We start from the raw sequence: 14581 nt of genomic DNA, 5'->3' as shown, positions 1-14581 counted from the left end.
CGTGCCAGTCAGGTGGACCCAGCTGCAAGTATATAAAACAGCTGGGGCCACTGCGCATTCAGAACTCTTCACCAGAGGACCTGTGTGCAAATCAGAACCACTTCCCACAACAGCATCAGACAGTAATGAAGTGCAGCCATCTCTTCTCCTGGGCCTTTGTACTTGTGGCCTCTGCCACCCTGCTGGCCCACCCTATCACAGAATCGGCTGAGATGCCCTATCCAGGACCAGGTGAGCAAAGGATAATGCCTCTATTATAGCTTTAATGAAAAATAATCCATCAATTAAGACGGGCAATTAGCATTTTCAGTCGTAAAATTTAATTTTAAGAGATTAATGACAGCACAGTCTTAACCTGGGGCCATAAAATAATTACCTGAGTGCTGCAATGCTCAGCAGTGATTTTTCTGCCAAAGTTCAGCTAGCAGGCAGAAAAATGTGACTGGTTCTGTTAATGTGGTCAATTTTCTGTTGATTAGAAGTGACTTTATGTGCTGCTGTGGATTAGAAAACATTCGGTGTTTGAACATTTTTAATGTGTTTTTTTAATTTTTCAACTACCTAAAATGTATTTATTTATGTCTGACCTCAGCGTCAGTGGAGGATCGCATTATCGTAACGCTGGATGACGAGTCTCTTCCTGAGAAAATGTTTATTCCTCAGGACGGTGCAGCTCTCCGATATTCCACTTTTACATCTGGGGAAGTTAACAGAGACGGTAAGAGACACTTTTAAGAACAAATTTGAAACCATTTTTCTACAATGTTCCTCTACTTCAAGTATGGCCTGAAGGGAAACATTGCAAAGACAAGGTGTTAGACAATGGATATCTTGAATCATTTCGAATCCCTCGTGTTCTTACCCCTCAGGTGTCAGGACGACAAATCTGGTGCCAAGAGGAGTCAAGAGAGAGGTGTGTGACTTCAAACATTTACATCCTAAAAACGGGAAAGAGAAATGCAAAAAAATCTTAGCCGCAGAACCTTTAAACAATATGTCTCTTGAAAAATTACAATCTAAACTGCATTTTGCACAGATTTTATGACAGACCAAGGTAAAGTGCGTAATTATGCAGCTGAAGGAAAATGAAAATCATTATGAGAAGATGAAAAGTGTGGAGTGCTTTTATTACTTTCCATTTCTGGAGGTGAGGGTCTGCCAGCATCACACAAATAGGGCAACCCGGTCTTTCTACCTTGCAAAATAACATTGAATTGATGGTGTAAAGATTTTGATGTGGCGCGGGACAATTAAACGAATGTATTCCCTCACCATGATGCCTCCACCACCATCCTTCACCAAAGGGATGATGTGTTAGAGGTGATCAGAAATGTTAGTTTTGATGAGATGTTCAAAGCGCTAGACATTGTAAAACCTAAACCTATGCCTCTTGAAAGCAATTGGATTTCATTTAAGGGTATCAGAGGGGCATGAATACAAATGCAACCCATACATTTTAAAATTTTTCTTTGTAAAAAACAACATTTGTAAATCATATACTTTTTCCCATGAACAATTAGCTTGTATTGGTCTATCACATGAAATTTCAGTAAAATTAATTGAAGTTTCTGGTTAATTAACACTTTTGAATACTTTTAAAAGGAACTGACCTGCATTTCTAATTGAAACTGTACACTTTTATATTAAACATGGTACTATACTGTAGATATCTAACTATTATATATTTTCTTTCAGATCTTATTAGAGAAACAAAATCTTCTGAAACCTTACAGCCGCTTGCTGGGCATCCGTAAGCAGTTAAGGAAGAGAAATGGAAATTCCGAGTGTTTCTGGAAGTACTGCGTCTAAAAACCAAGCTAATTGGATATCTGCCTTACAAGAAGCAATGCTTAATACAGAGGAAAACATATGCTTGATACATTTTTCAAGGGCAGACAAAGCAAACATCACACTCCATGCATGCATACATTACATGTTTCCAAGGCTCAAACCTTTACTTTCAGTTGATTTACTGTCGGATTTACTTTTAAACTGTGGAAAGTCATGTTAAGATCTGTGTATGTATTCAAAATGATTTGAGATGTAAAAATCAAATGCTACAACGAATAAAAAGAAAAGAAAAGTGTCAGATATGTTATTTCTCTGCAGTTGTTTTTAACTGAAATGTACTGGTAGGAAAGTGGGAGAATAACAATAAAAGTAAAGGACGAAGCAAAAAGACATGGAAAAATAGGTTCTCAAGTTTTCTTCATTTTCTCCTTTTTTTATTATTTTACAGCAGAAAGAATATAAAGCATTCAGAAAACATCTTCCATATTTTAAGGGCAATTCAAAATGTTTTGCATGGCTTCAGCAGCAGAAATCTCTTTTTTTTTTTTAAACATATCCATTGAGTCAGTGACGCTTGTACATGCACAATTACAAAAATAAAACTTACAAACAAGAAAAGGGAAGAAAAAGGAGGAAAGCATAACACATTAGGAGAACCGAGAGGAGATGGACATTTTTTCTAAGGGCGGGGAGAGGAGAAAACTCGGGTCACATAACAGGGAAAGACAGAGAGAAAGACAGCTATAGAGGAGAGGAAAAGAGATCTAACACTAGTTCACATGCAAAGTGTCGAGAACCCATGACTTTCTATCAAAGCAGGGCTATTTTTTCTTCTCTTCAGTTTGGAATTGATGAAAACGTGCAATTGGGTAAAGGGTGCCATATAATTGCTGTCAATAAACTACTGAATGCTTGTCTTGCAATACTGGCATTTGCATAAAGAGTAAGTCGACTACACGTGTCCAGTCATTTTTAAACTTTGCTAGGCCTGGTAGGGCTCCACAAAATAATTTCTTTATTGCTGTGTCAACACGTGGATCATACTGCTGAACTGGTTTCTGTTCTGTTGCCCTGATGCGCCTACCTTTCTGCGGTTTGGGTGCTTCGGAAAAAGGAAGAGGAGGAAAGGCAGATTCTCAGGTCAATTTGCAGAACATCTTAGAACTGATAAACGCTGTGTGCTAAACAAGTGTACCTGTCACTCCACCCTCGAGAAATGGCAGTAAAAAAACAAGATTTGCAGTTGCAGTTTTCATAGAACTACACCTAATCTTAAATACCCTCTACAGTTTGACACTTAAATAAATTAAAGGCCTAAAGAGTAATGCAGATCTTCATAAAAGTCATTAATCTCCAAGAGCTACATAGGGTTGGAGTCCATTTCAGGGTTCCACCTGTTCAAGGTTAGTAAGACGAAATTTATTGTATTAATTTACTTTAAACATTGTACAATGAAACCTTCAGTTCCATGTGTTTTAACCATTTGTGTTTTCTGGTTTTAGCTTCCTCTGACGTGAAATGCATGTCCTGCTCTGTTTCCTCCTCCCCATTTTGGCACCCTGAGTAAAATACAAAAGGGAGGTCAACCAACGCTAAATGCTTATGTGTCCATCTGTCCTAGAAGTGAGTTTGGTGGTACACTGACTGAGTCTAAATGAACAATAAAAAGCAAAAGAAACATCTAAGAAACTTGTTGCGAAATATAAGTCTGTCCTCATGCTCTGCCATGAAAACATCCGTAGCTACCAGGTGCTGATCATTGGCTTCGTTTGCAGGTTTTGTCTCCCCTACAATCACATTTCTCCCCTCTATGATACACCAAACCAGCTGCTTACTGTTTGCAAACATTATGTCTTAATCAAGTCTATCTGACTACCAGTCCAAAGAAAATAAGCATGCTTTAGGTGCAGCTCAGTCACCCAGTTAACTATTTACCATGCAAGCATTATAAATCCTTCTCCCACTTTTTCCCCCCAAAACATTGCATTGGCTATGCATTCTGACCACAAACCGGAGGATGAGCGCAAGGCAGCAAACCCCGATCGTGGCGTTTCTAAAAAAGTCAAGCTGTTCCAGTAGAAAATGGAAGAGGCAGAAAAATGAAAATAAAGCCGTAACGCGGACAAGCTGGAGCGCTCCACTTCTACTGTGCAGAGGAGTGAGTGTAATGGTGCAATTGTGTGACGTACTCCCTCAAGATCAGGTACACTGAATGCATTCTGCAACAGGTGTTATGAGGACATGAATAGGCACTTTCTACATAAACATTGCAAATAAAGTTTACACATCAGGTGATTTGGAAAACAGCACGACAACAACCAGTTGTTCCAGAACATCAGAGAAATATCTATAGATCCTAATGATGTTAAAAATAAATAAATGAAAATCAAGTTTTTCAGTGGCACTTGGCTGAATTTTCACATGTTTGGATACAGAGTACACTTCCTGGCAGAATAAGAATTAGACAGCAGCCAATAGGCACCTAAAAGGCTCTAATTATTTTTCTAAGCATCCTATGTAGTTTTGATATTGTCCAGTGTGTCACAAGAGAGGCTAGTGCTATAATTTACACATAAATATATTACAGTCATGTTTAGCTTATTGACTTTTCATGGACACGTCTGAGATCATCCAGTGTTTCCTAGAATCACATGAGCATCTTTGACAGTTTATTTTGTAGTTTTTCCAACTCCAGCTTTTGTTTAATACAGCCTTCTCATAAACTTTCACTCGACCTCGTTTAAAAGCCATGTTTGCGTGACGTAAAAAAATTAGACCATGCTGCATATTTCTAAACTTCTCCATCCTCTAATGTAACCCATCTTTTGTAAAATTCAACTGAAAAACAGTTTTGTAACGTTATTGTTAAAAAAAAAACCCCATCATAACCGGGTTTCATGAATGTTTCCACAACCTTAAACTAAGACATTTTCCAACCACCTTTTGATTTTACTTCAAAACTTTATGCCAGAAGAAATGTTAGGATGTACAAAAATAAAATATTGTTAAACTTTAAATTGCCAAATTTTCAGAATAATTGTGTAAAAACTAGTTTGCTATGAGGGCAGTGATAAGTAACTGAAGAAAATATAGGCAGTAACATCACAAAGGTGGTAGAGTTTGTAAACAGTATGGGTTTCTGTCAAATAAAACATCCAGTCCTGGTTAAAAACTTCCTAAAAATCTTCTGTGAGATTATTTATTTGCGCAAAGAACAAAAATGTAACTTCTGTGCCACAATTCCAAAAGGTTTGCATGGCATAAAAAGAACATTACACGTCCCCAAAAGTATCCCACGGTAAAATATGGGTCTGGCAGCATCATGATGTGGGGTTTCTTTTCTTTAGATAGTTTTGAAAAGGCTTAGCCAGAGTCCTGAACTAAAACCAGCAGAAAATATGTGGCTTCATCTGACGAGGACTGTGGAAAAGATAAGTCCATGCATTTAGAGATTTGAAGACATTTGTCTTTGAAGACAAGATGTTGAACCAAATTTTGATTCAGTTTCATCACTTTAAAAAAAAAAGTCTTTGTTTTTCAGTTGAATTCTACATAGCTTACAATTCTGATGGGAAGTTTAAAACTTATTTATCATGGCACTATTTTTTTATTTCACAACACAAAGACCAAGACAACACTGCCGGATACATCTGCCTTTGGCAATCGCTACTGGAAACATTTCTAAAAAAAAAAAAAGAAAACAAAGACACATGCTGTGCAAAAAGGTCAAACCGCCGTCGTTTTCATATTACAAATCTCAATCTATGAATCGTAAATCAAAGGTCGGTGCGTCAGGTTGCACAGCTGAGGTGATGAATTCAGTCTGTTTCAGTGATAAAAACAGCAACACCTGTGTTTGCTTTGTCAGGATCCAAATGGGAAAGGCATCCGTTTACAATCTTTGAGTTCAGACAAGATACCTCTATGATCGTCACATTCCATTTTTACTGACAACAAAAATCAAGCACATATCTGATGTGGTATATTAGGAGATGAACAAAACTCTACAATATATCTGGATGGTGGAAATATAATGAACTTGCACTAAAATGCCCTTCATTTGAAAATGAGTCCCTTTACAAGTTATGTTTTCTTCAATCCTCAGTCAGTCAGGATGTTATGGTTTTCGTTCCTTTGAGTGTATTTCACTGTATGATTATCTGTTCTGCAAAAATGGACTTAAATAAATTCTTAAGCTTCATAGCAATCGTATACCTTGGCACCATTGGCAAAAGTTTCTTGGGAGCCCAAACCAAACAGATAATGACAAAAAAAAATGAAAGTAACTATAGTGGATTTAAGATAATTTTTAAAGACCTCTCCTAACACTAAATACATTTTTTTTTTAACTTTTTCATATGCAATAATATCATGCTTTAGCAAAATGTTTGTCTCCGGAACAATCAAAATAAAGTAAAATACTCTAATAGTGAAATATTTTTAATTTTACAGAGCATAGCCACTACTGCTTTAGTTTTTTCCCCCATTTTAACTCTGTTCATACTTTTCATGCACTTAGCTCATCTTTATCCCAGATATTTACACTATGTACAAACAATAGAACCATACTTCTTAAGCATTCAAACAAAACTATACAAATATTCTGTTTTTGTCTTGTACCTGTTTTCGACCCATTTTTAATGAATAAAATAATATATTTCTAAAATACAATCCCTGTAAGGGAACATGTTCATTTTCCCCCTACATACTTGCAGCCTTCTTTTATATACAGAAATCACTCAATTGTCAAAAAATATGGATTTGTCAAACCCCTATTTTGGGACAAGCTTAGGGACCCCACAAAGAATCTCTAAGACGTCAAGGCAATGTATGTGATTTTCCCCTCAAAAGCCTGCAGAGGCTCCGGAGTTCAACTCAAAAGAACAATAACAACCTGCATGACTACAAGAGTTACAACACAAAAAAAATTATAAAAAAATTGACATTTTGCTCCCCTCTGGGAGGGGAACCAAGAAGAAAACAAAATAACTGGGAGAACACGGATATTAGCTTAATTACAGAAATAATAACGGCTCTTATGAAGAGAAATGTAGAAATAAAATGAAAATCAGAAGAAAGACTGAAGGGCTAGACCATAAACACACAAGCAAAGACTTTTTCTGTCTAGAAGTCATGCATTTTTTTTTTCTTGGTAGGATTTAACAACATATAGCCTGATACAGCTCACCAATACATTGGACATGATGGAAGGAGTACATTGGACGTTATGAAACAAATTCAAGTAATAAAGGGACTATATATATACACAATAAAGCATAGTATCTTTTTAAAAGAACATGTTTTATCCCCAATCTGCTTCAGCATGAATGTTTGGACCCCACTACATTCATTTGTAGCTCCAGCCAGGCGGGCGGACCGGTGGGGTCGAGAAAAGAAGGACTGGAAAGAATACTAAGTTTAAATGGATACTGTTAAATCACCAGCATTGGGTTTAAAGTGGGTGGGGTATGTGTGGGTGTTAAAAAAAGAAAAATCTGTCTTTGAGTGAATTTATTGGTCTTAAAAAATAACCATGAAATACAACGAGAACCCAGAGTGTTTCTGCATGGTCTCCTTGTCCTTTGAGATTTTCTGCAACAGCCCTAACTTTCATCTCTCGAGATCTTCACGTTTGACCGACCGCCTGTCCTCCGTCGTCCCTCATCACTGTCCAAAACCTCTCCATAGCTAAAAAAAGAAATAAAAATAAAAAGCAGTCCATGAAAAAGTGCAAAAGATGCCATGAAGCCAATGTTCTGCACCCGTTGCCCCAGTTCTTTGAGTTCATAATGCTGTTGAAGTCACCAAGTCAGTGGAAAGAATAAACATGTAAAAAAAAGAAAAAAAACAAGCTGTCATACAACGTGATAGCAGTTGAACCATTAACACTGCTCTAGTAGTAGTAATAATAGCAGTGCTTGACCCGATGTTTTTTTCTTTTTGTTCTGTTCTCTTGTAAAATGTCTCAGGTACAAACAAAAAAAGAAAAGAGGAGTCAGGAGAGTGATGTCACATCGCAAGGGGGCTCTTCTGAGGGGTCTCATGTTCCCTGGCCCTTTTCAATTCTTTCACCCTGAAACACAGACAGACGACAAATCGTTAATGGAAGAGGAAGTTAGCTGCACAGAAAATGACACACACAACCATAATCGTAACACTATCAAGCAGGACTAAAACATAAAGCTCAGGTCATCAGGAGCTACGTCTTTTCTGGGAAAAGATAAAGAAATTCTTACAGTGTTGCAAAGAAATACACACAATTAGTCATTTACAACAGCTTAAAAAAATCATTACTAAGAATTACATAGATTATGAGTTTACATTGAATAAAAAATATCAGCTTGAAACACTCAACAAGTAATAGATTATCTAACTTCATCAGTCGACCAATCTTCCTCAGTCTTAAATTTTTGTAAACATATATTATTTCTCTTTTCATGTTTTCCTGCATTACAAACAGACATGGTATATTTTTGGGGGATTTTATTTGACAGAAAAACACGCAGAGTGTCTGTGAACAGCATCTAAATTCAATTTAGATCCGTGACTGATCCATTCAGTCACACTGCTATGCTTGTATCCAAAACATTACTCCGTATCTCCAGCTTTATGTTTAAGCTGGAAGGGAAAGGCTTTCACAGCTTTGTCTACTATAAAGCTTAGAGTTTCCCACCTGAGCTGAAGATCTTTGCAGTTGCAACAAGCCTTCAGCAATCTCTCTTATTAATGCTGCTGTTGCTGTTTACAGATTGTCTTATAACCTAAACCTGCTTCTAACTTTATCTCTGACCTGAGTGTTGAGATACTAGATCTGTATGATGCTGTTCACTGATGTTCTCTAACAAACCTCTGAGGCCTTCAGGAAAAAACTGGATTCACACAAAGATAAAAATCACACACATCTATTATTAAAGAGCTACGTGGTGTGTGAGGGCAATTAATTGCACTGGATTTTAATCAGGTGTATCACAGTAATGAGGGGACTGAAAACAAATCTGAATACAATTTTGTGTTTGCTTGTGAACTGTCAGTAAACATTGCATTGTTTCCACTTCAACTTCACAGTTATACACAACATTGTTCTGAGTGAGCAATGTTGACCTTCAGAGTTAAGACTGTAACATGACAGAATGTGTACAAAACTACATACACATACAAATATACATATATATGTAGTTTTTGATTCAAGGAATGTTTGTGGAGTACAAAGAAATCCCCCAGTATAATTTGATGGAGTTCATCCTGCTTGATTACTGTACAGAAAGCAAGCGCTGCAAGATACAGAAGAGGTCACACAGAAACTGGGATCTTGTGTGTGAAATTATTGAAACACAAAATATTGTTTATTCTCTGATCCCAACAAGAGGACTGCTGCCACAACATTATATATAGCAGATGAACCTATTGCTCTAAGATCAGGTTAGCTTTTTTCTTATTAAAGGAAACCTTAAAATACAGCTATTTGTTTTTAAAGTTATGAATCCCACAGAAAATGCTTCACAGAGATTAGTAAGCAGAAATTGAAGGGAGGACGTTTCCCCTCGCAGTCTATCAAGTGGCTTGAAATAGAGCATACAGTCAGCCAGCCAGCCAGCCAGAGAGACAACTAGAGAAACAGCAGGTTCATAGCATGCCTAAAAGTAGAAGAGCAAGACCCATAGATGTCACCACTTGACATGCAGCAGGATAAAACAGAGTTAAGAAAAAGCTTCCCGCACTGTATAACTGGGAATTTGCAAAACCACAGAAAGCTAAATGAAAAGAAAAAGAAAAAAGTGCAATTTTCAAGAAGAGAAAGAGAAATAAGGAGAATCAGAAAAGTCTCTGTTAAGTGTTGCAGTGACATTGTCATTCATAAGCGTTTTGTTAGTTAAGGAAGTCTCTGATCTAAATCTGAGCGTCTCAGTTCACCTGTGGCTCCAGCCAGCAGCCTTCATGCAAGCAGGCATCAAGCAACAGTGATGGAAAATGAGAAGGACTGGGAGGGAAGAGAAGAGAACATGAGGAAGGAGAAAAAGGGATAGACCGCCATGGATAAAACTTCAGAAAGAGATAAGAGCTTTATTAAAGAGCGACAGTAAAACATAAGAGAGGTTTGGGAAGAGAAACAGATGAAGAAGAGAGACAAAGAGAGAGAGAAAGAAAGAAAGAGAGGAAGGAGTCACGAACTGAGTTGCTGAGGCTGCACTCACCCGCTTGAACAGTCTATGGTCCATCAAGGGGCTTGGCATAAACAGCAAAACAATACCAGACAGCTATTAGCACACAGTAGGCACTGTGAAGGAGGGGCAGGGGCGGCTGGGGGCGGAAGGTGGAGCTTAGGGGTGGGGATATCTCTAACTAATGATTATTTTCAAGAAGATGAAAAATAAATAATTAAATCTAACACACCCAAGCAAAGAAAAAAAAAGAGAGATGGACAAAATTATCTGGTTACAGTAGTGGTGAAGAAAGAACACCACTGTGCAATATCACCACGGTGGGAAATGATTGAAAGTTAAGTGGTATTAGACAGGGGTGTACTTGCTGCTGTAACTTTTATTGTGGCTTATTGATTATTTAAATGGAAACTACATGTCTGTGTGACGAGCCAGCAGAAACGGAGATGTTTATTTGGAGTGTAGAGCAAAAGGATTGACATCCCTTCAAACTTTTCCACAGTTTGACCCGTTAAAACCACAAACATCAATGTATTTATTGGGACTTGATGCGATAGGATAGCACAAAGTAGCAAACTGGATGGACGTTAAAAGAAACGTTTTTAACTCTTGTCCAGTATCGTTGTCCTGTTGGAAGGTGACCCCTCTGTTCCTTTGTACAGACAATTCTTCTCCTAATTGTTCTGAATTTAGCTCCATCTATATTCCTATCACCTCAAAACAGGTTTTCTGTCCCTGCTGAGAAAACATGATGCTGTCATCACAGTTTTTCATGCTGTGAAAGTTTTTTTTAGGCCATTGCACCTCACATAAAGTTTGCATGAAGGACATTTTGTTTTATTTTGATGTGAATTACATCCTCAAGTTGCTCGCTGTAAACTATAAACGGAACTTTTTATGGCCTGTCAGTTGTAGTTGAAGGCGTGCGGCCATGTCTTGAAAGATTGGCAACTGTGTGGTTTTGTTGTTTTAGTTTTCAGATGATTGACTGTTCGGTATTGCTTGGTTTTCATGAAGCTTCTCATTTAGTAACATTAGCTGTGTTTCCATGACAAATATGTGCAAAACCTTGTCAATATTCCGCTAATGTCACAATTACGATGTGTTCATTAAATAAGAAATGCTATTAAAATCACACGTCAATAAGTCATTAAAAAAAAATGGCACACTGTAATCTTCCAACTGCTTCCTCTCACCTTCTTTGTAGTTTGCGCCAGTGACACCATCATGTGGTGTGGTGCAAAAAAAAAAAGTTTCCATTGTAGTTTTGCAAAATAAATCAATTTCGATACACACATCCTTGCACCAAAGGTTTTAAACGAGTTTTTTCAAAATTGGCGTCTTTCCTTAAGCAAATTTATTTTCAAAATATCAAATCGCCCAATTATATGGTCAACGTTAAGGCCTTCACAGAACATTTGCATTCCCCCTAAGATTCAGTCATACAGGTCAAGTTTATTTGAAGTGGACTTTATTTAGGGTTACCAGAGAAAAAGGGGCTTGACTATAAACGTCCACTATAGACTACTACACTTAGTGTTGGAGTAACACATAAAATCCCAATAAAACACATTGAAGTTTATTGTTGGAACTTGAAAAGTTATGAAACGGTTGATGGGGTGTGAATACTTTTGAAAAGCCCTTTTATTGAGAGTGCTGGCTGGGGTCGCTGTCTGGACCTACCTGTGGCGGCAGCGTCGTAGGAACCTCATGATCTTCCTGGCAGCCTGATCCTGCCTCTTCGTGAGCAGACTACCTCTATGAAGTAGCAGAAACACTTTGAGTTAACTTTATCACTCAGCGAAAAAAAAAAAATCTAAATCACAATGTATTTAGTAAGCAAAAAGAGATTACACATCATCTCTCAAACTTATTTTTGCTAATGATTTTGTTGATAAATGACTCAAGACATTAAGCATTTTTCAGCCCTGCAGACAAGCCTCATAATTTAACTGTCACTTTATCATTATGTAGCAAGATGAAGTGCTTCTTGCCGCATCCTACAGTCTACAGCAGAGCGGATACACCCTGTTACTTGGTGTTTACCTCAGTTTGTGCTGCACCAGGGCGGCAGCAGCCCCGCGGTGATGGGGCTTCAGCTTCCCAAACTCTTTGTAGCTGCGGTAGTATTGCTGAATGAGTACAGCCGCCCTCCTGCTCTGCTGGAACTTCTTTTGTTCGTGGTAGCTGCGAAATTTACTCTGGATAAGGATGGCGGCCTGCGTCATCTTCTTATAAAGTGCATACTGAGGACAAAAACACATCGACACGTCAGGACTCGCTCGATGACAGTCGTGCTGTAGCTTCATGCTAGAATATGACCAACAAGTTACCTTTAGGGCTATCCATGTCAGCTTGTAAATGAGGGGAAAAAAAGACGCGTTTCGAATGTTTGCTCTTTAAACGTATTCAGACATGGAAACAATATCGCGGCGTTCATTCCCTACCTGCTTGTATTTCTTGTAGCAACGTTGTATAACAGCGGCAGCTACTTCCTGTTGCTCCCGGAGTGGCCGCCCCTGTCGGAAAGTAGAGTGGAACAGGTAAGAAGTTACAGCAGGAGCTCCTTTCTGCCACAAAGGATATGTGTAGCTTGCCGAGGTCATGGTTAGCGCATGACCGCCTCAGATAAAGAGCACACTTTGTGGGCAAACCACCTGTCAAACAGTGGAGGAAGTGAGCTGCTGCCCAACAGAGTCACCTCAGAATCAGCTGGCAGATGGGCTAAAGACAACTGTGAACGACAGTGAACAGTTTGTGATAATAAAACTTATTGAAAGTATCTCATGGGTAGGTGGGAAGTTCAGGAATGGGACTGGGCAACGAGGAAAAAAGAGACAAAGACAAAGTGGGAGCTCATTGCTTAATAAATGTGTCTAAGTAATGCAGGGATACGGGGTCAGTGCAGCTCCCCTAAGCAAGGCCATGCTCTGCTCAAGCCACCTTTTCCATGCTGGAACCACAGGGACAGATTTGTGTTTCCTCTTAATATTCTGGTACAGTTAAAAATAGACATACAGAGAATTAGACAAATATAGAGACTGAAATCAATCAGTTGAAACCATGGTTAGAAACAGTACAACACAAGAGAAAATAGGTAATAAGCCACGTTACATATGCTGAACTTCAATCCATAGCCAGATTAAAGGGAATCCTTCATCCCTAAAATCCAAAAACAGATCCACCCAGTTACACCAATCCTCAGCCTGTAGCTCTATGAGTCTGGGCTACAGCATAGACAACTTTCAGGACCTGAACACCGGGACTGTACCTTGTACTTGCGGAAGGCAGTTTGGACCAATCGGGCAGCCTCGTACAGCTCTCTCTGCTCTGGATCTGACAGAGTCAGCTGGGCCAGGTCTCGCTCCACTTTGCTGTTGGAGGCGTTGATGAACTCACTCCAGTCGGACGGGGAAGGAACCGCAGTCCTCTCCAACGGGCCCTCTCTGAGCGGAGACCCCCGAGGACTCAGGTTAGGGTTAGATGATTGTGTCAGTGGCTCATTGTACAGAGACCTATAAAAAAAAAGCACAATTTATCATTTTTAATTTAAGCTATTTTAGTTTTCTCTGTATATCATTTTCTATAAATCTGCATTGACATTATGAGATGAAATTACTGTAGAAAGAAACAAACTTCAGCTACTAAAATGTTTGAATTTCCCACTGTATTCTTTAAGCTTGATTTTGCCCGCCAACTGATTATATTTAGGCAGTCTCAAAAATTGATAATTCAAGAAATAGATTTTCAGAATAAATTTATTGGGTTCTGCTAATAATGCAAAGTTTACACTTTTAATGGCTTCCTTCATATTTGTTGGATTAAATTACAATCCTGTGAAAAAAATCTTTTTCATCCTTACAGATTTCGGAAAAACTTTATTTGAAGGGGTGTGTATAAGATTGACATAACACACGTCATGAATATGAAGGAGTCCTCATGAATGTTTATGACTGTAAATTTGATTTTGATCATCAGAAATATATTAATTTTCCAGATTTTAACCTAAAACACTGACTTTGAAAAGCCTGCAGTGGGGTTGGATTAAATGTAACAATTTAGATTTACTTCATCACAGATTGGTTTGGAAATAAATTTAGAATTGACAGATTTTGTGTATGTCTGAAATTAACATAAGTTGGATGATCTGAAATATTTAGGTTTGATAAATAAACAGAATAAATCTCTACAGGGGACAAAAACCTTTTCACAGTAGCCATGCTTGTATGGATTTGGCAAAAAGTGTTTCTTTTTGCTTCTCACTTCAACATTGTGTGTCTTTTTTCGTTAAATTGTTAAGGAATCACATTTTTGGATGACATTCAAAAGAGTTTTGCATTACAAGCCTCTAAAAATGTCAAATTCTTTTTTTTCTTATATTCAATTTCTTTGTATTTGAGCAAATGAAACAAAATCTCAGTTTTTATTCAGATATGTAAACTTTATTTAATATATCTTTTGGTTTTCTTATGACATCTACAAATCAAAGGTTGTATTTAAAAGAGTACAAACCCATGGTGAGTTTTTGTAATATATATACAGTACAGACCAAAAGTTTGGACACACCTTCCAATTAAAATGGGTTTTCTTTATTTTCATGACTATTTATAAGGCAAGAAATCCCACTTATT

At 37.9% G+C, this 14581-nt stretch overlaps 2 protein-coding genes across 11 annotated transcripts in view; one reads left to right on the top strand and one right to left on the bottom strand.

The window, feature by feature from the left end:
• LOC102223899 (urotensin-2-like) lies at positions 1-2068 on the top strand. Its single transcript, XM_005801713.2, has 4 exons — positions 1-231; positions 593-718; positions 870-913; positions 1696-2068. The coding sequence occupies exons 1-4, from the start codon at positions 126-128 to the stop codon at positions 1807-1809; spliced, it is 390 nt and encodes a 129-aa protein (XP_005801770.1). The 5' UTR covers positions 1-125; the 3' UTR covers positions 1810-2068.
• A 4150-nt stretch (positions 2069-6218) lies between these two features.
• LOC102236405 (calmodulin-binding transcription activator 1-like) overlaps positions 6219-14581 on the bottom strand; it is a 386596-nt gene continuing 378233 nt past the window's right edge. For 4 of the 10 annotated variants that reach the window (XM_023330097.1, XM_023330185.1, XM_023330181.1 and 1 more), the window contains 7 exons: positions 13222-13465; positions 12398-12469; positions 12284-12304; positions 11997-12196; positions 11634-11708; positions 9984-10014; positions 6219-7864 (listed from right to left, as the gene is read on the bottom strand). In XM_023330097.1, coding sequence (XP_023185865.1) covers positions 7832-7864; positions 9984-10014; positions 11634-11708; positions 11997-12196; positions 12284-12304; positions 12398-12469; positions 13222-13465 — 676 coding nt within the window. In that variant the 3' untranslated portion in view covers positions 6219-7831. The other 6 variants (XM_023330168.1, XM_023330202.1, XM_023330131.1 and 3 more) reach the window with 5 other exon arrangements.

Source organism: Xiphophorus maculatus, chromosome 1, assembly GCF_002775205.1.
Source record: "Xiphophorus maculatus strain JP 163 A chromosome 1, X_maculatus-5.0-male, whole genome shotgun sequence".
NCBI classification, from domain to species: Eukaryota; Metazoa; Chordata; class Actinopteri; order Cyprinodontiformes; family Poeciliidae; genus Xiphophorus; species Xiphophorus maculatus.
The sequence above is the reverse complement of the archived record's forward strand: the minus strand, read 5'-3'. Positions and strand labels throughout refer to the sequence as shown.

Excerpts from the sequence above, each read along its gene's own strand:
- LOC102223899 (XM_005801713.2), top strand. The coding sequence starts at position 126 with ATGAAGTGCAGCCATCTCTTCTCCTGGGCCTTTGTACTTGTGGCCTCT. Across the intron at positions 232-592 it reads GATGCCCTATCCAGGACCAG|CGTCAGTGGAGGATCGCATT; the intron begins GTGAGCAAAGGA and ends GTCTGACCTCAG. Across the intron at positions 719-869 it reads TGGGGAAGTTAACAGAGACG|GTGTCAGGACGACAAATCTG; the intron begins GTAAGAGACACT and ends CTTACCCCTCAG.